The 21,745-nt window shown below is 40.9% G+C and overlaps 1 protein-coding gene across 4 annotated transcripts in view; it reads right to left on the reverse strand.

The window, feature by feature from the left end:
* Window positions 1-21,745, reverse strand: part of LOC134359726 (whirlin-like) — a 261,112-nt gene that overhangs the window by 124,626 nt on the left and 114,741 nt on the right. For all 4 annotated transcript variants that reach the window (XM_063073258.1, XM_063073257.1, XM_063073256.1 and 1 more), the window contains one exon: window positions 19,637-19,833. In XM_063073258.1, the coding sequence (XP_062929328.1) occupies window positions 19,637-19,833 (197 nt within the window). The remainder of the gene's footprint in view (window positions 1-19,636; window positions 19,834-21,745) is intronic.

Here is a 21,745-nt window from a genome sequence, read left to right on the forward strand (position 1 = left end):
TTATTTAAATTGGGAGAGAATTCAAAGTTCTGAGATGCAACGGGACTTGGGAGTCCTCGTACAGGATACCCTTAAGGTTAACCTCCACGTTGAGTCGGTGGTGAAGAAGGCGAATGCAATGTTGGCATTCATTTCTAGAGGAATAGAGTATAGGAGCAGGGATGTGATGTTGAGGCTCTATAAGGCGCTGGTGAGACCTCACTTGGAGTTCTGTGGACAGTTTTGGTCTCCTTATTTAAGAAAAGATGTGCTGACGTTGGAGAAGGTACAGAGAAGATTCACTGGAATGATTCCGGGAATGAGAGGGTTAACATATGAGAAACGTTTGTCCGCTCTTGGACTGTATTCCTTGGAGTTTAGAAGAATGAGGGGGGACCTCATAGAAACATTTCGAATGTCGAAAGGCATGGACAGAGTGGATGTGGCAAAGTTGTTTCCCGTGTTGGGGGAGTCTAGTACGAGAGGGCATGACTTAAGGATTGAAGGGCGCCCATTCAGAACAGAGATGCAAAGAAATTTTTTTAGCCAGAGGGTGGTGAATCTATGGAATTTGTTGCCACAGGCAGCAGTGGAGGCTAAGTCATTGGGTGTATTTAAGGCAGAGATTGATAGGTATCTGAGTAGCCAGGGCATCAAAGGTTATTGTGAGAAGACTGGGGAGTGGGACTAAATGGGAGAATGGATCAGCTCATGATAAATGGCGGAGCAGACTCGATGGGCCGAATGGCCGACTTCTGCTCCTTTGTCTTATGGTCTTATGGTCATGTCATCTGCAGAAATTCACTGATGACTCAGCAATGGTTGGGTGTATAAAGGGAAGATGCAAGGATGTTAAATGGTACAAGCTGAATCACCCGCAGCTCAACATTAGGAAGACTGAGCCTGCATTGCTCCCTGATACTATTGATGGTGAGGGTGTGGATGTGGTGAGGATCTACAGGTACTTAGGGGTACATCTGGATAACAGACTTAGACCACAAGAACATAGGAGCAGAATTTGGCCATTCAGCCCATCGAGTCTGCTCCACCATTCCATCATGGATGATCCCAGATCCCACCCAACCCCACACACTTGCCCCCTCCCCATGTCTTTTGATGTCCTTTGATCAACTTCCACCTTAAATATATACACAGAGTTGGCCTCCACCGCAGTCTGGGGCAGAGCATTCAATAGATTCTTTACTCTCTGGCTAAAAAAATTTCCTCCTTACCTCTGGTCTAAAGGGTAGCCTCTTCAATTTTGAGGCTGTGCCCTCTAGTTCTGGATACCCACACCATAAGAACCATCCTCTCCACATTCACCCTGTCTAGTCCTTTCAACATTCGGTAGTTATCAATGAGATTCCCCACACATTCTTCTAAATTCCACTGAGTACAGGCCCAAAGCTGTGAAATGCTTCTTGTACATTAACTCCTTCATTCCCGGAATCAGCCTCGTGAACCTCCTCCGGACTCTTTCCCCAATAACAACACATTCTTTCTGAGATTTGGGGCCGAAAATTGTTGACAATACTCTAAGGGCAGCAATATTTCTTTGCTTTTACATTCTATTCCCCTTGAAATAAATGCCAATTTTGCATTTTCCTTCTTTACCACAGACTCAACCTGTAAATTAACCTTCTGGGAGTCGAGCATGAGGACTCCTAAGTCTGTCTGCACCTCTGATGTTTGAATTTTCTCCCCATTCAGATAATAATCCACACTATTATTCCTTTTACCAAAATGCATGATCATACATTTCCCAGCACTGTATTCCATCTCCCACTTTTTAATCCATTCTTCCAATTTGTCTGTCTTGCTGCAATCACATTGCTTCCTCAGCAGTACCTACCCCTCCAGCTATCTTTGTATCATCTGCAAACTTTTTCACAAAGCCATCAATTCCATTATCTAAATCATTGACAAGCAACGTGAAAAGTAACGGTCCCAGTACTGACCCCTGAGGAACACCACTGATCACCAGCAGCCAACCAGAAAAAGCCCCTTTTATTTCCACTCGCTGCCTCCTGCTTGTTAGCCATTCTGCTATCCAAGCCAGTATCTTTCCTGTAACACATAGGATTTTATCTTGTTAAGCAGTCTCCTGTGTGGCACCTTATCAAACGCCTTCTGAAAATCCAAGTAAATGACATCCACTGCCTCTCCTTTGTCCATCCTGTTTGTTACTTCCTTGAAGAATTCCAACAGATTTGTCAGGCAAGATTTCCCTTTACAGAATCCATGCTGACTTTGACTTATTTTTTTTTGATTATGAGAACACTGAGTCCTCCAGAAATGCACACATGCATTAAGAAATGATACAATGTTCCTCCAGAGTGATATCACAGAAAACAGGACAGACCAAAGACTAACACTGACAGAACCACATAATTATAACATATAGTTACAGCAGTGCAAAACAATACCATAATTTGATGAAGAACAAACCATGGGCACGGTTAAAAAAAAGTCTCAAAGTCCCGAGTCGATTGACTCCCGAGTTCCCGGTAGCAGGCGGCAAAAGGGAGAAACTCCCTGCTGTAAACCTCCAGGCACCGTCAACTTGCTGATACCTTGGAAGCAGCCGACCCCAGCCGACACTAAGTCCATCCGTCGGAAAACTTCGAGCCTCCGACCAGCCTCTCCGATACAGCCTCCCGAGCGCCATCCTCTGCCGAGAGCCTTCGACCTCTCCCTGACCGCTGAAACACGCAGGCCTTCAGGCCTTCAGCTCCAGAGATTCCAGTTACACACAGTAGCAGCGGGAGCGAAGCGGGCATTTCAGAAATTTTCCATATGTTCCTCCGTGCTCTCACGTCTATCTCCATCAAATCAGGATTGTGCACGGTCCCTTACTTGACAGATAACAGATATTCATCACCGAAGTGGCCACGCGCGCTGCCGTCGCGCCGCCATCTTCTCCCCCCTTATCATTAGTTTCCAAGTACCTCGAAACATCATCCTTAATAATAGACTCCAGCACTTTCCCAACCATTGAGGCAAGGCTAACTGGCCTATAACTTCCTTTCTTTTGCCTTCCTCCCTTCTTAAAGAGTGGAGTGACATTTGCGGGACCATGCCAGAATCAAGTGATTCTTGAAAGACTTGATTGCAGCACCAACAGATTGTACAAGAAGGGCCAGAGTCACCTCTATTTCCTGAGGAGACTGAGATTCTACGCAGTATGCAGGCCTCTCCTTCATGAGTTCTACCAGTCTGTTGTTGCCAGTACAATCTGTTGCGGTGGTGTGCTGGGGCAATGGCATCAACACGGGTGATGACAACAGGCTCAATAAACTGACGAGAAAGGCTGGCTCTGTTATAGGAGTGAAACTAAACAGTGGAGGGTATGGTAGAACAAAGGGCTATACAGAAAATACTGGCAGTTCTGGACGATGTTTCACAACCTTTGCATGCCACCGTGGTTAAACAGTAATAAACTTAGACAACTGCGCTGCTCCAAAGAGTGCTACATGAGGTCATTCTTGCCCGCGGCCATTGGGCTCTATAATGTCAACCTATAGGCGGGGAAGTGATGACACCCTCCTGTTAGACTGTTTGTGGTAACTTATTTTTTTTTAATTCTTTCTACTTCTCTTCTAATATTTATACTGTGACACAGTCATTTCCTCTGGGATCAATAAATTATCTATCTATGAAATATGTCTACACTCTGCTTTTGCAGTGTTTTGAAAGGTAAGGCTCAGCAAGCCTACTCTGCTCTAAGCTTTGAAAAGAGCTCAGATTATGCAACACACACACAAAGTCAAAGAAGCTATCTTGAAGTCTTGCGAGTTGGTTCCTGAGGCTTAAAGCCAGCGCTTTAGGAGCTATAGTAAGCTTGACCAGTAAACGTATGTTCAGATTGCCAGAGACAAAAAGAGCAACACACATAAAAGTTGCTGGTGAACGCAGCAGGCCAGGCAGCATCTATTGGAAGAGGTACAGTCAACGCTTCGGGCTGAGACCCTTCGTCAAGACTAACTGAAAGAAGAGCTAGTAAGAGATTTGAAAGTGGGAGGGGGAGGGGGAGATCCGAAATGATAGGAGAAGACAGGAGGGGTAGGGATGGAGCCAAGAGTTGAAGAGCTGAAGAAATTACAGATGGGGAGCAGTGATAGATGGTTCCTCATGTTTGAGAGAGATAAAGAATCTGTTTGGCCTGTGGTGTTTAGCTCAACAAGTAGAAACTAAAGGACAACTTAGTCAACTCACCTTGCTTGAGGAATTTAAGAGCTGCTTGCTTGATCTTGTATCTGTTTATTTAAATGAGCAAAAGGCATCAACCTTTGAGCAAGCTGCCATATTGGTAGATGAGTATGTCTTAGCTCACAAAGTCAATTTTGGCAGTAAAGAACGAGCTGAGTACAAGGATAAAGGCCTATACCATCAGGCATTATCTTTAAAACCAGTACCCCCTGCCTCGCCCTTAACTAAGAATCTTAGCTGAGAATGCCACAGCTGACCAAGTATGTTTCTACTGCAAGAAGCAGAGTCATCTAATTGCTGAATGCTGAGTGCTTCATAAGAAGCAGAAATCTATGAAGCCTGTAGTTTTTATGAAAACTGTAGAAAGTTCCTCCCTCTCCAGATAGTGATGTCTCAAGCACGAAAGATGAGTTGGTTGGCTCTTCCTTCCTGATAGATGGTGGCCAAGTGTTTCCCTCTCGTGAACAGCTCGTGCTTTAACAGGAAAGAGACCCTTCTTAGTCTCCTTGGTGTAAAGAGGTGGTCTCAGAGGAAGAAACTGTAGGAGCCTTCTGTGCCTATTTCATTTACAATGGAGTGTTAGTGAGAAAGTGGACTCCTCCAAAAATGTCCATTCAGGATGATTGGAGCAGTATAAAAGGATCTAGTGTTTGGAGTAGTGTTTATAAAATTGTTGTTCCTAATGTTTACCAGCCTGTCATATTGCATTTGGCTCATGATCTTTGCCTTGCTGGTCATATAGGCACTAGGAAAACTCTTGACCATGTGTGTAGGCATTTCTTCTGGCCTGGTGTGAGGACTGATGTAGCACAGTACTGTAGGTCTTGTCAGGTTGTTGGGAAGCCTAATGTTGCTCCTATACACTCCATCCCTGCTATTGGGGTAGCTTTAGGTTGCCCTAGAGTAACCTTTTTAAGAGTGAGAGTGTTATGTCCCGAACATTTTTTGGCCTATATTTCCTCTTTAACCTGTTCCCTGGGACATCTGCAATTACCTTTCCATTGCCGGCACCTGCTGGGGACTGCTTAAAAACAAAGCCACTCCACTCTCTCTCCCATTCTGCAGCTAGTACTACCACACCACACATCACCCTTTTCCCTTAATGTTAATAAATATCTTGTTACCTCATTAATAAACTCCTGTTGTGGCCTGACTCCTTTGCGTTAATTCCTGAGAGTTGAGCTTTTAACACTGTCTATAAGGAGTATGTATGTCCTCCCCATGGAATGTATGCGTTTTCCCCAGGTGCTCTGCTTTTCTCCCACAGTGCAAGGATGTACCAGGTACGTAAAATGGTCATCGTAAATGGTTCCATGATGAAGTTTGGGTGAATCAGATTTGTCGTAGGTTGCTGGGGCTGCATGGCTTGAAGGGTCAGAAGTGCCTACCTCTGCGCTACATTGCTAAATAAATAAATAAAATTAGCAGAGCTCTGGATAGTAAGGAAGGTTGTCAAGGTATTCAGCAGTATTCAGATCAGTTGGAAATTTGACAGAGAAGTGGTGCTTAATCTGGACAAGTGTGAGGTTTACATTTTAGGAGGTCAAATACAAGGGGAAATGGCAGGACCCTAAGAAGCATTGATGTACAGAGGGGTCTTGTGTGTCCACAGATCTCTGAAAGAGGCAACACAAGTGGACAGATGACAAAGAGTTTCGGCCAGAAATATTGACTGTTTATTTCCCTCCATAGATGCTGCCTGACCTGCTGAGTTCCTCTAGCGTTTTGTGTTGTATGGTATAGAAGGCATATGGCACGCCTGCCTTCATCGGTCCGGCAAGAAGAAGAGTTGTCAAATCATAGTACAGCTGTACAAAACTTAGTTGGCCCATATTCAGAGTACAGTATGTGGTTCTGGTTGCCATGTCATAGGATGGATGTGGAGGCTGTGGGGGGCTGCAGAATAGGTTCACCAGGATAGTGCCTCGATTGGAGAGTGTTATAAGGCGAGGTTGGACAAACTTGGGTTATTTTCTCTGGAATGCCGGAGGCTGAGGGGATGACTTGATAAAAGTATGCAACTGTAATACTACAGTGTATTATGCATCCTGTTTTTGCTTTTCTCTTTGAACTACCTCAATGTACTTATGTTTTAAAATTATGTGTGCAGATGACATGGGCAACAGCTTTTCAATGTGTCTTGGTACTCGCAGCAATAACGTACCAATTTCCAAATTATATAAAATTATGAGAACAATAGACAAGACAGACACTCAGAATCTATTTCCCAGGATATTATAGTGCATTGCTTTAACTTGAGAGGCGAAGTTTGTATGAGAAGAGTTTTTTTCAGCCAGGGTATCAAATGGTATGGGGAGAAGGCAGAGGAGTGGGGATGGCTGGAAGAACTGGATCAACTGATGATTGAAGGGCGGAACAGACTCGATGGGTCGAATAGCCTACTTCTGCTCCTATATCTTACGGTCTAATGGTCTAATGTACTGCCAGGGGAAGTGATAGAAGCAGACATGGCTGCACAGTCAGCAGACACATGAACAGGCAGGAAATACCTGTTAGATAGAGCTCTTAATGATAGCGCAGTCAAGGGATATGAGGAGAAGGCAGGAACAGGGTACTGATTGTGGATGATCAGCCATGATCACAGTGAATGGCGATGTTGGGTCGAAGGGCCGAATTGCCTACCCCTGCACCTATTGTCTATTGTCTATTGAATGGAACGATATAGACCATGTGAAGGCAGATGGGATCAGCTAAATTGCAGTCCTAGTTTGTCCACACATGATGAGCTGAAAAGTCTTTGCACTGCACTGTTTTATATATTAATGATTAGTAAGGCCTCAAGTTCACAGTGACCAACCAGTGAATGGCGACCTCTCTGGTAATGTAAGTGTCGGTCAGTCAGATTACATTATTGTTACATAAATGGTGATTGTGCATCCTTCTGAAGATCCCTTATTAAGAAAAGATGCTAATGTATTGGCGGTTCAGAGCTGGTTTACTTGAGCTATAACTGGAATGGGCAAAATGCAGAGATAGTTGCTGGAGGAACTCAGTGGGTCAGACAGCACTTATGGGGGGAAATAGACAATCAACATTTCGGGTCAAGACCATTCATCTGGACTAGAAAGACAGAGTGATGATAAAAGGTGGGGGTAAGGAGTGATAGGTGGACGCAAATGAGGAGGCTGACAGACAGATGGGAGAGGAGCGAGTAGGAATGAAACATGCTGCAATTACCTGCAAATAGAAGCCCTCACTTTTTTTGGTCAAGAAGGCACCAGAGAACAGTGATTCCTTGGGCAAAATCATTTCAGTTTTTCTACATCTTCAGCTGGTTTGAGTCGCTGCTCTCGGAGGGGCCGCTGGTTTGAGTCGCTGCTCTCGGAGGGGCTGCTGGGTTCGAGTCACTGCCCTCAGAGGGGCCACTGGGTTCAAGTCCTGCCCTCAGAGGGGCTGCTGGGTTCATCGCTGCCCTTAGAGGAGCTGCTGGGTTCGAGTTGCTGCCCTTGGAGGGGCTAGAGGGGCTAGAGCCGCTGGGTTCGTCCTGCCCTTAGAGGGGCCGCTGGGTTTGTGTTGTTCCCTTCAGTGGGGCTGGGGCCGCTGGGTTCGAGTCCTTCCCTCAGAGGGGCCGCTGGGTTTGAGTTGCTGCCCTCGGAGGGGCTGCTGGGTTTGTGTTGTTCCCCTCAGTGGGGCTGGGGCCGCTGGGTTCGAGTCCTTCCCTCAGAGGAGCTGCTGGGTTCAAGTTGCTGCCCTTGGTAACTTGCTTTTAAAATGTCTTTGAAAGAAAATGTCACAAAGACAAAGTGAAGAATGAAAAACAAAAATAGGTGCGTAAAATTATTGAATAAAATAAAAACTAAGTGAAGAGGATCTCTGCCCACTGCAATTGTTGATTTCAGGACAGTCACAGCAAGAAAATTGTTCCTTTCTTAAATCCCTTCTCTCAGCTGAATGAGAAATTGAGTTCCAGTTGGATTTTTATTCTCTTCAGCCCATCGCACCTGCTGGTGAATTGACTTCATACATCTACTAGACGAAGGTTCTCCCTGCTTCCAGGGATAAGGTCTTTGGAACTTATGTTGGTGTTTCTCTAATTCTGGGTTTTCTGGGTTGAGGTTGCTAGCTCCATGTCCAACCCTCCTCTTTTCGCAGCCAGGCTTGGGACCAACCATAGTGGAGTTTAGTTTCCAGCTGGATGCCTCAGTTGAAATGATTAACAACATCAAAGGGACAATATTAGACGTGATTGGGCTTTGGCTCCATGTTGCCAAGAGCTCTGTCAGCTTGAAATCATCTTGTGGTTCCTCAACACTGATGCTTTTCATTAACTTTTTGACCAATCAACACCAAGTTTTATTTACAAGCTTTTTAATTTTGTTTAAAGCCGAAATCCTATTTTTTTTTTAAAAATTGGCACAATATCTTTTCATTTCAATGAACATTAGTGATCAGACAGTTAACAACTCAAACACTTACAAGGATTCCTATGAAATAAAACCCATAGAATCTTCACCCTGAAATGTTCATTCTTTTCTCACATGCTGCCTGTCTTTAGAAATGATTTTTAAAGCCTTTGAGACTAGAATTTATTTGCTGCAACATTAGGGGAGGCCCTCTGATCCAGAAAAAAATCTGGAGATGATACAGAGCAGCCCACCCACTCTGCAACCACCCCATATCATTCATTAAAATTACTGACTGTAGGGTAAGAACTCACTGACTACATATTCATTATGCTATAGACTGTAAAGCATCTCTCACACACAGGATAATGGATGCAACCATCAAGAATCATCAACAAACACAAACTGCAAACCATAGTGTTGTGTATGTGGCCTGGTTACACAACAATGCTATTAATAAAAACACTGGAGATGGGAGCTAAGTTTCATGGTTCTTTACTGGCAAAAACTGAACTCAGCACACACGTACAGATCAATACGCGCCTAATAGCGCATGCAACGACGTGTTACTAAAAAATAAAGTAGTCCCTTATTATAATTTAGGCTGTACTCCTCCCCTTTTATTTTAATAGTGTATGAACTGTTTGTTTTTTTCACTGGGGCACTATCCTGAACAAATATGTTCACCCTTAACATACAAACACCTACCATTTGTTCACTTAATAACTTAGTAATATCAAATTATAACAAGCCTTTTTTTTTACTTTTGGTCTAAGACCCATTTATAACTCAAGTCTCTGGGGGGGGGGGATCTCCTCTAGATTGTCTGGCACTGAAGCAAATAGGTCTTCACTCTATTGTCTGGAATATATTAAACAATCCACAAATTGGCAGGCTCCAGCCATAAAGAGTAGTGTTCTCCATCTTGCAAAGATGACAAAAGCAAAGTGAAATCCATGAAAAGGTGAATGTTATTCTTAAAAATATGTATAATCATCAAAACTGAGATGGCATTGGAAAGTGTCTTCAAATAGTGTGTTCTGGGACTTCCGGTAGCGCTCATGGAGTGAAGTCGCGTTCTTGACTCGCTCCATTACCTCTGAGTTTTTTTTCTCTATGGTCAGCTATACTTTAATTAACCATTAAGGCATCAACTCTTACAATACTTTGAATTAAACTGAATTCTCCGACAACTGGATGGAACTTAGATCTGCTATGTCTAAGAACGAGAAAGACGGCAAGGATGGTAAACCTCCGGTTAAACCGAAAGCTACGGATCTCCCTCCGACTGAATCACCGGTGACTTTGAAAGCGATATCGGAGTTAATTCAGAGGGAAATTTCAACCTCTGTTAGGGAGATGATTCGTACGGAAATTGCAGGCTTTGTTAAAGACCTGATTCATACGGAAATCTCAACTAATTTCCAGAAAATTGCCGATTTAATTGATAAGATGCAAACATGTATTGCGGAACATCAGTCGGCTATATCTGATCTTCAAAAATTCGCGCAACAAAGTGAGCTTAAGATGGGGAAAATCGAAGAAACAATTAATGTAATGAAGAAGAAACTTGACTTTTTGACTTTTAAAAACTCTGACTTGGAATCTAGAATGCGACGGCAGAATTTACGAATGATTGGCGTGAGGGAAGCCGTTGAAGGTAACAACCCCATGAAATATTTCTCCCAACTTTTAAAAGATGCATTCCCTACTGTATTTCCTGACCAACCACCGCTACTGGATCGTGTTCACAGAATCCCATCATACTCGTCTAGGTCAGATAGACCTAGGCATGTTATCTTACGTTTTCATTACTTTCAAGACAAGGAGAGACTGTTTCGATTCGCTCGATCTAAAGGTTTCATTGATTTTCCGGATCTTAAGTTCCGATTCGTGGAAGATTTCAGTAAACCAATCTGGGACCAACGGGTCCGTTACAGATCCGTGATGTCGGAATTCTATAAGAGGGATTTAAGACCAGCGCTGCTGTACCCTGCACGTCTAAGGATTCGCATGTCAGATGGAGCCCTTCGTTTTTTTGATTCTCCATCGGATGCCCAGAGTTATCTGGATCAACTTTCATCTCCAACATCTTAATTGCTTTCTTTTTAATTTTCTCCGTCGATCGGAGGCTGTGAATTGGTTGGTTTTAACTTTTCTGTGCCCTATTTGGGCAGAAAAGTTTACTTTCGATTTCTTAATATGGCTACTAAACTTTCTTTTTAACTGCGTCATTTCTTTCTTTTCCCAGGGGATTCTGGGTGGTTACTTCCCTTTTGTCATCTTACGTATTTCCTGTGCGGCCTTAAATTTTGTAGTTTTTGTTTAAATTTTATTCTGTTTTGCTTTTTATAATCACTTTATGTTAATAATCCTATTTTTTTTGTTGCTGTGTCTATTCATGAGTTTGAGGTTTATTGTGGTTTTTTTTAATATATATTTTCCGGCTTTTGTTCTGTTCTGTGTGTATTCTAATTGAGCTAACTTTTTTTTACTTATTTTTTCACTGTTTTACAATTAGCTGATCCTTTTCATATTTATACCTTTTTTTTAGGGAGCGTATACCGGAAGTCATGGGGGTAGTTTTAGCGCTTGCTTCTTTCTGGCGGGTCTGCTTTAGATTTTGCCTTGGGATCTTGGGTTGGGGGGTGGCGGGAGGGGCTTCACGTTTTAGTTTGTTTTTCTTTGGGCTATATACATTATTGAAGTACTGGTTGCGTCCTTTTCCCCGGTATCTTTTGTATGTTCTGTTTCCTCTCCGGGTTTGTGGGTCGCGCCTATTGTCAATCCTCCTTGTTGTGGGTTGACTTTAGGATTTATGGAGTCTATTATTAATTTTGTCTCCTGGAATACTAATGGTCTTAATCATCCTATTAAAAAAAAAAAAAAAAAAAAAAAAAAAGTTTTTAAAGTGTTCCGGAGACTTAAAGCACAAATTTTATTTTTACAAGAGACCCATGTACGGAGGGGGGACAGACTACGTTTTTTCAAATTCTGGAAGGGCCAACAATTTCATTCGAACTCCAATGCTAAGATTCGAGGCGTCTCTATTTTTATAGATTCCTCAGTTACTTTTATACAACAGGATATTATCTCTGATCCGAATGGTAGATTTTTATTGGTTAGTGGTTTACTATTTAATAAAAAAGTAGTTTTGGTTAATGTTTATGCTCCTAATATGGATTGTCCGGAATTTTATAAATCATTGTTTGATCAGTTTCCGAATTTGAACGAGTTTTCATTGATTTGGGGCGGAGATCTTAATACCTGTTTATCTCCAGCTTTGGACCGTTCGGCTCCTTTACGGACTTTACCTAATAAATCTGCAAATTTGATTAATTTTTTCCTTTCTGATTCTGGGTCGACGGATATTTGGCGTTTTCTGCATCCTCAGGAAAAAGATTTTTCTTTTTTTTCACATGTTCATCATTCCTATTCAAGAATTGATTATTTTTTTATTGATTCTCGTCTCATTCCTTCAGTGATTAAATGTGATTATGATTCTATAACCATTTCGGATCATGCTCCACTTAAGCTTTCTATTAAAATTATGGCCAATATACCAAACAATAGACAATGGCGTTTTAATTCGCTGTTGCTTCAGGACTCGGACTTTGTTAATTTTATGAATGAACAGATTGAGCTTTTTTTTATAATTAACCATACAGAAGATATTTCGGTTAACACTCTTTGGGACACTTTTAAAGCCTATATTCGGGGTCAGATTATTTCGTATTCCGTTGCTTTGAGGAAGAAACAGAAGCAGGAGGAGATGGCAATTGTGGACAAGATTAAAGAAATTGATAAGAAATATGTTATGGCTCCTTCTGAGGAGCTATACAAACAAAGAACTGAACTCCAAATGGAACACAGTTTACTACTCTCGTCCTCGATTGTAAACCAATTAAAGAAAACAAGAAGTGATTTTTATGTTCACAGTGATAAAATTGGCAAGTTGCTGGCTAATCAATTGAAATCTAATTATGTTAAATCTCAAATCAATCAGATTTATAACCAAAATGATCGGTTGATATTGGATCATGTGGGGATTAATCAAACCTTTTGTGATTTTTATTCTTCTTTATATCAATCGGAGTCTCCTCGAGATTCTAAATATATGAATGATTTTTTAGATAAGTTAGACTTTCCTCAGATTTCACAGGATATGTCTTCTTTATTAGATACTTCCATTACAATGGATGAGATTAAGAATGTTATTTTTTCTATGAATCTGGGGAAAGCTCCTGGCCCTGATGGGTTTACCGTTGAATTTTATAAATGTTTTGCTTCTTTATTGATTCCTTGGCTCTATAAGGTTTTTGAGGCTTCTTTGAAACTTGGTAAACTTCCGGAATCTTTTAATAGAGCATCAATTTCTTTAATACTAAAGAAGGATAAAGACCCTGCTCAATGTGCATCTTATAGACCAATATCTTTATTAAATGTTGATTCTAAAGTTTTTTCTAAGTTATTAGCAAATAGACTAGAAAAAGTACTTCCTTCTATTATTTCGGAAGACCAAACGGGTTTTATTAAAGGTCGTTACTCTTTTTATAATATTCGTACATTGTTAAATATCGTTTATACTCCCTCACAAAATGTTCCTGAGTGTGTTATTTCTTTAGATGCCGAGAAAGCTTTTGATAGAGTAGAATGGCCTTATTTATTTAAGGTGCTTGAAATGTTTAATTTTAGCCTGAAATTTATATCCTGGATTAAACTGTTATATCACTCCCCTGTAGCCTCGGTTCGTACTAACTCTTTAAACTCACCTTTTTTTCCTCTCTTTCGTGGTACTCGACAAGGCTGTCCTCTTAGTCCCCTATTATTTGATATTGCATTAGAACCTCTTGCAATTGCTATTCGAGAATCTTCAAATATTACTGGGATAACTCGGGGATTAAAGTCCCATAAATTATCACTCTATGCTGATGATTTACTTTTATATATTTCTAATCCTGAGAGATCTATTCCTGCTGTTTTAGAGTTATTAGCACAATTTGGTCTTTTCTCAGGTTATAAATTAAATCTTAGTAAGAGTGAACTTTTTCCGATTAATAAACATCTTCCCTTATATTATAAATTTCCATTTAAATTGATTAATAATTACCTTTCATATCTTGGGATTAAAATTACTTGTAAACATAAAGATTTATTTAAGACTAACTTTTTACCATTAATAGACCATATTACTCAACTTTCATCTAAATGGTTTCCTTTATATTTAACTTTGATTGGTCGTATTAATGCAGTTAAGATGTTTTTTTTGCCAAAATTTTTATATGTGTTTCAGGCATTACCAATTTTCGTTCCTAAATCTTTTTTTGATAAAGTCGACTCTAAAATTTCTTCATTTATTTGGCAGAATAAGAATCCGAGACTGGGTAAAATACATTTACAGAAAGCTAAGAGAGATGGAGGTTTAGCATTACCTAACTTTAGATTTTATTATTGGGCTATTAATATTCGACATATGAAATTTTGGTTACTTGACCGGGATATACTATCTATTCCTAAATGGGTAGCATTGGAATTACAATCTGTTCAGGGTTATACACTTGGTTCTATTTTAGGTTCATCTCTTCCTTTTGATTCGAAACGCCTTAAGCAGGTCTCTAACCCGATCGTTAAATATGCTTTGCGTATTTGGTTTCAATTCAGAAAATTTTTTGATCTTAATCAATTCGGGTTAGCGATTCCTATTTTAGGTAACATATTTTTTCCTCCCTCTTTTACGGATCGCGCTTTTCAAACTTGGAAGACTAAGGGTATTTTACGGTTTTTGGATTTATTTTTAGATGGTTCCCTTATGTCTTTTGAACAATTATCTAATAAATATAACCTATCAAGAATACATTTTTTTAGATATTTACAAGTTAGAAATTTTCTAAGTACTATACTTCCTTCCTTTCCAATGCTTCCTCCTATATATATTTTAGATTCGATAATTAACCTTAATCCATGTCAGAAAGGTGCATCGGCTATGATTTATAATATTATTATGAAACTCAGGAAAGCTCCATTTGATAAGATTAGGGTAGATTGGGAACAGGAATTGGGGCTTACCATTTCTGTGGATGATTGGGGGCAGATTTTACAATTAGTTAATACTTCCTCTATTTGTGCTAAACATTCCCTAATTCAATTTAAAGTGGTGCATAGAGCACATATGTCCAAAGATAAGTTAGCGCGTTTTTACTCGCATATTAATCCTTTCTGTGATAGATGTTCGGGGCAGATAGCCTCTTTAACTCATATGTTTTGGTCTTGCCCTACTTTGGAAACTTTTTGGAGAGATATTTTCAATATTATTTCTAAGGTATTAAATATAGATATCTCTCCTCACCCTATTACTGCTATCTTTGGACTACCTAAAATTTCTAGTAATCTTTCCCCTTCAGCCCGTAGAATGATTGCATTTCTTACTTTAATGGCGAAAAGATGTATTTTACAACATTGGAAAGAGCTTAATGCTCCAACTACCTTTTTTTGGTTTTCTCAGACGATTTTATGTTTGAATCTGGAGAAAATTAGAAGTAACCTTTATGATTCTTCATTTAAATTTGAACAGATTTGGGGACCTTTTATTCGATATTTTCATTTAATGTAATATTTACCCTTCTTGTTTTTTTTCACTGTTTTAATGGAGGTCGGGATTGAGGACGTGATTTTAAGTTTAACTCTGTTTGGTTTCAAGTTAGCCCATTGCTTTGCTTTGCTTTTAGTTAGTTGCACGGTGGGTTTTTTTTGGGGGTTTTTTTTTTTTTTTCCATTGATATATATAAAATCTAGTATACTATTATGTTATCTTGGTTTCTTATGCTTAAATTACATTGTTTGTAGTATTTTCTTTTTGGTATTGTTACCTTTTGGAATTTTATTATACTTTAACATTGTATTAATGTTTATATGGCTTACCTTTTTTGTATACTTACTCAATAAAAAGATTTAAAAAGAAAAAGAAAGAAAGAAACAAATAGTGTGTTCTTCAGTCTGTTAATAAACTTGTTTGTTTCAATACAGATTTCCATATAAAAGTCATGAAAAGTTGACATCTGAGTTAAGAAGATGTGCGCCTCCAACTTGCTAAGAGTTTTAGGCAGCAGGAAGCCTCCGTATAATGAAGACTCCTCTGTGCAGCTGTCCTAGATATATACGCAATTTGTGCTATCACTTGTCTTCCTTACCCATATCTCATTTTTTCCAACTGAGCTAATTACACAGCCAATCTTCGTATTCTCCTTAGATTTCAAATAGGTAGCCTGACCTTTATGATACCATCTCTTATAGTAATATAACTTTCCATCTTCATATCTTTGTGCTGGTGATTCAGCAGGAGTGCTGGGAAGATGCTCAGGAGAAGACGGAGATGCTGGTCTTTCCGGAGATTTAAGCTTATTGAGAGTTTGTAGATCTTCCATTATCTGTTCATGTACAGTTTTTCGTCTTTTGTCTGTAACTGGAACAGGGTCATTAGGTCTCCTCCTTAGTTTCCTAGTCATTATTGGCTTTACCTCCGTAGAACCTTCTGTGAGTTCCACTGTTAGCCTTTCATTCTTAATCATCTTTTTCTTTTCTGCTAACTCAATCTTTTTATCTTCAAATTCCTTCACTGCTGCTTTCTTCTCTTTATTATAATTCCTTTCCACTTGTTCTGTCTCCAGTTGCAGAAAAAGCTCTGCATTTCGTATTCTTTCCTTGTACTGTTAATCTAGTTTCTTCATCCTTTTCTGATATTCCTGCAAAGTGCCTTCCTGCAACTGCGGTAGCTGTCTTTTGAGCGATGTCAATTTCTCCTGGTACATCTGCTCTTTTACTTCCAGGTAGTCTTCAACATCCTGCTTATTGGCAATATCTGTCTCACTTGCATCCTCTGTATCTTCATCCGAGTCGCAGCCACGGATACTGCGTTCGTCCTCATCATTGACGCTATCTAGCTCCTCCTCGTCATTGTAATAGTCGACAATGGGTGAGGGGAGAGCTGCAGACATCTTCCCTGCCAAGCTGCCCTCCTTTGTTGACACATCTAGTACCTTGATGGTGTGCCAATCCAACTGGATTTTCCTGAGCCATTCATGTCCCAGCAACAATGGTCCTCCATTTTTCAGTACACAGAGGTTCAGCTGCTGTGTTTTGTCTCTGTAGGTCACTGTCACTTTAATTTTATCTTTAGGACACACTTCCTGTCCTGTGTAAGTCTTTAGCAGTAGTTTAGTTCGTTTCCGAGGTATGTGGGAAAACAGTTGTTCGTAGTCGTGTACAGAGATCAATGTTCAAGCTGAGCCTGTGTCCAACTCCATTTTCAGTCTCACACCTGCCACTTGTGGCGTGATCCATATTACTCTCTGGCCATCTGTCTCTTTCACGCTGTGAGGATGCAGACAAGACAATTCACTTTTGTCTGAGTTGTTTTCATAGAACTGCTTTTCTTTCATTTTGTGTACATTGTTGTGTTTTCCTTTCTGGGGTTTCTTGCTTCTCTGTATTTTGTCCTTTTTCTGCTGTTTACTAGCTTTGCATACTCTGCCAATGTGGCCTTGTTTGCCACAGTTACTGCATTCTTTGTCTTTAAACCAACAGTCCTCAGGGTCATGTGACCTGCTCCCACAACGGTAACAATTCTTTCCTCCATTTCTGTGCAGTGACATCTTATTGGTAGCATATTCCAGAGATTTTTGTTGTATCTTGGAAGCACCCAATGCTGCTATTTCCGTTGATATTGCAATGTTCAGCGCCTTCTCTAATGTAAGGTCTCTTTCACACAGGAGCTTCTTCTGTGTGGTTTCACAGTGCATGCCACACACTAACCTGTCCCTCAATGCATCCGATAGACCAGCTCCAAATTGACAATGTTCTGATAATTTATGCAATTCAGCACAATATTCAGAAATGCTTTCATTTTTGCTCTGATTCCGATTGTGGAATTTAAATCTTTCAGCAATGACCAGTGGTTTGGAGTTTAAATGCTGTTGGAGAGTACCTATTATTGCTTGAACGTTTTGTTAGCTGGCTTTTCAGGGGTTAACAAGTTCCAAGGCAGCCCGTATGTTTTTGCTCCCCTAATACTGAGTAAGACACTGGCTTTCTTTTCATCATTTTACACTGTTAGCCTCACAATATAACTCCACTCTCTCAATGTAAGTTGCCCAGTCTTCAATGCCACTATCAAATGCTGTAATGGTTCCAATCATCGCCACCTTTGTTATGTTAATTTAGCCCCGTTTTCCCCTTGTTTTCTTTTTGACTCACGTGACCATTTTGCTAGCACCACGAGCGCACTCCGTCTAGATGCGTGTGTCGCTCCTTTTTATCTCCTCTCTGGGGCAGGCAGACCCTCAGCCCCTGGGGGTCAGCGCCGGCTGTGGTCTCGCCTGGACGTGCTGTGGCTCCGACTGTGTCTCTTGTCTCCTGATGTTCCCGACCCCGGCTGTGCTTCTGTTTTCTTTTGAACTCACAGCCTCGCTCTGCCGCCTTCTCCCGCTCCTTGGCTCGTTCCTCGCGCTCTTCCTTCGAGTGTCATTATTGACTGAAACCCGGCGTTCCATTAAGATGTAGGTTCATTAACCTCGTCGCCAATTTGTTGTGTATGTGGCCTGGTTACACAACAACGCTATTAATAAAAACGCTGGAGACGGGAGCTAAGTTTCATGGTTCTTTACTGGCAGAAACCGAACTCGGCACACACATACAAATCAATAAGCGTCTAATAGTGCATGCAACGACGTGTTATTAAAATGTAAAGTAGTCCTTTATTATAATGTAGGCTATACAGTACACATAGCTTTCTAGCAAACTAGCATTCCTCCAGCTTCAGCACTCAAAGATCAATTACTTACAATCAGCCCATAAAGTAAATGAAAGTGGCATCACATGTAGATAAGGTCATTAAAAAAGCTTTCGGCACATTAGCCTTCATAACTCAAAGTATTGAATACAGGAGATAGGATGTTATGTTGAAGTTGTATAAGGCATTGGTGAGGCTTGATTTGGGGTATTGTGTGCAGTTTTGGTCACCTACCACAGGAAAGATATAAATAAGGTTGAATGAGTACAGACAAAATTTACAAGACTGCTCCAGGGACTGGACCACCTGAGTTAAAGGGAAAAGTTGAACAGGTTAGGACTTCATTCCTTCGAATGTAGAAGATTGAGGGGCGATTTGATAGAGGTATACAAAATTATGAGGGATAAAGATAGGGAAATGCAAGTAGGCCTTTTCCACTGAAGTTGGGTGGGACTACAGCCTGTGGTCATAGGTTAAGGGTGAAAGGTAAAATGTTTAAGGGGAACATGAGGGGAACTCTTCACTCAGCGAGTCATGAGAGTGTGGAATGAGCTGCCAGCACAAGTGGTTCAATGTTTGAGGAAGGTTTAGATAGGTGCATGGATGGTAGCGGTATTGAGGGCTATGGTCCTGGTGCAGGTCAATGGGGGTAGGTAGTTTAAATGATGGGCCAAAGGGCCTGTTTCTGTGCTGTACTTTTCTATGACTCCAATTACACTAAGTGGCCACTTTATAAGCTACACCAGCTTGTTAATGCAAATATCGAATTAGCCAATCACGTGGCAGCAACTCGATGCATAAAAGCAAGCAGATATGTCAAGAGGTTCAGTTCTTCTTCACGCCTAATATCAGAATGGGGAAGAAATGTGATCTAAGTGACTTTGACTGTGTAATGATTGTTGGTGCCAGATAGGATGGTTTGAGTATCTCAGAAAGTGCGGATTACTTGGTATTTTCACATACAACAGTCTCTAGAGTTTACAGAGAATGGTGTGAGAAACAAAACAAACGTCAAGTGAGCAGCAGTTCTGAGGGCAAAGATCCCTTGTTAACGAGAGAGGTCAGAGGAGAATGGCCAAATTGGTTCAAACTGGCAGGAAGGCCTCAGTAACTCAAATAACCATGCATTACAGCAGTAGTGTGTAGAAGAGCATCTCTAAGTAAACAATATGTTAAACCTTGAAGTGGATATGCTACAGCAGCAAAAGACCACAAACATATACTCAGTGGCCACTTTACTAAGTACAGAAGGCCACTGAATGTATATGGATGAACATAATGAAAGGAAGCTCTAGCCTACCCTTTTCCAGCAGTCTTATTCATTTCTGGGCCACTGATCCAGTTGGTCTCGTCCACCACAGTACGGGCATGGGGCAACCTCCCAACATCCTTTACCGTCAACATGAGGTGGTGAGATGACTTGAGGATTTTCACAGCTTCATCATGGGGAATATTGAGAAAACTCCTTCCATTCACCTCTATGATCTGGTCTCCAACCTAATGAAGAAAAGTCTCATGATGACTTAGACTGATATGACTTCCCGACTGCTGAAATTAATCACATAACAGAACCACTAGTGGGGAATATCAGTGCTCTAGTCTAATTGCTGAAGGGAAAATTTAGGAATGGGGCTGCTGAAGTTGTTCAGCATTCTGTTGAATAAGATTCTGTGCTGTGTGTCTGCAGCTCCCATCTCTCATGGACCTTTTATCCCTGCATGGTCACTGCAGGTTGACAGGAACTTAGTCCCACATGCCTCCAAGACCCACTCTGGGCACACTTAAGGTCGCTGCTATTGATAAAACCACTAAGAACAGGGCAGATTGACAGACATCACAAAACAAGCCAGTATTTAGATCAAACACACAAGGCCCGAATTGTGATGTGCAAAACAAATGGAACTGCAGACTTTATGTGAACAAAGATCATGTTTTAACCAACTTGGTGCACAGCAGAGACACTCAACGGGCTATGGATTATGGTGGGAGGGGGGATCAGGATAGCAGGGGTGAGAAGAATTGGACTTTGGATGACATTGATGGATGCTGATCAGGAGTAGCGGTGGTTGGATGTTTGGCTTTAGACCAGTATGATAGCAGTATTCAGTGAGGGGCTGGGGTGGCTAACATTGAATAAAACCAGGACTGGATGCCTCTGATTCCAACTGCACGATGTTGGGACCTTCCAACCAACAACATCGCTGCATTTGCTTTTATGTACGTTACACACCATGAAGAGATTAGTTCAAGAACTTTGGTAGGATTTTGAAGACTAAGTACTTCTAATGAGTTTAGAAAAGATGTACTTCGCTCTGTCTGCAATGGTGACACAGCCACGTTTGTGTCAGATAAACCTCAATCACATATTGCACATAATCATTCCAGAAAATGTAATGAACTGCTGAAACCTTTATGTAAGAGGATTTCCAAATGTACTAATGGAATTTGAACAGTCATAACATCACTTAATATCAGGATCTGGAAGCCCTTTGAACAAGCCTAAAGATAAATTATTGAGCGGTTGAGATGCTGGGTCACAGCTGCTATTACACAGCCATGGAGATTCTAGTTTGTGATACAGTTCAGCTCCAGACACAGCCGAACTCTTCTATCCTCACCTCCGACACCAATTTACCCACCTTTTCCTGATCTTCTGAGTGCACAGTGTGAAGATACCAGATTCATTTAGCATAGATTCCAAGGGGAATTTCATACCTAACTTCTGGTGGTTGGGTCAGAGTTGCTGTCTGTCCACTTATCCACGCCAACATTAATCTGTGAAGATCAGGGCCTGGACACATGTTCAGCACAACATTGTGGGCCGAAGCACCTATAATGTGCTGTAGATTTCTATGTTCTAACACACACGAAATGTTGGAGGAATACAGCAGGTCAGGCAGAAATAATGGAGGGGAGTAAACTGTTGACATTTTGGGCCAAATGGGGACTAGAAAGGAAGGGTGCAGAAGCCAGAATAAGAAGGGGAGGGGAAGGAGTGCAAGTTGCAGGTGATAGGTGAGACCAGGTGATGAGGAAGGTAGGAGGTTGAGGGAGGGGGGCAACAATCAAAACCTTGGTAAATGTCTAGTATGTATTTTGATTATTATGGTTTCATTGATGCATGTAGACTCATCTGCTGAAAACTGTGAAATCAAAATTCAATGCTTTGTTGAAAGAACCTGTTGCCACAATGCTGATGCGCCCTCGCTGGTCAGTAAGAAAGCCATATTTCAAGTGTTTCCTAAAGAAAATGCTAGCAAATCACTCATACTGATCTATAAATAATATAAAGACTACCTCTTTAGTTTTTAAGTGTAGAGAGGCTGATTAGTTTAAGATAATGGAATAGGATAATGGCTTTACTCTCAAGTCAATCAAGTTTAAGTGAAGATGACTTAACATTCACGTC

The sequence above is a fragment of the Mobula hypostoma genome, chromosome 21, assembly GCF_963921235.1.
Source record: "Mobula hypostoma chromosome 21, sMobHyp1.1, whole genome shotgun sequence".
NCBI classification, from domain to species: Eukaryota; Metazoa; Chordata; class Chondrichthyes; order Myliobatiformes; family Myliobatidae; genus Mobula; species Mobula hypostoma.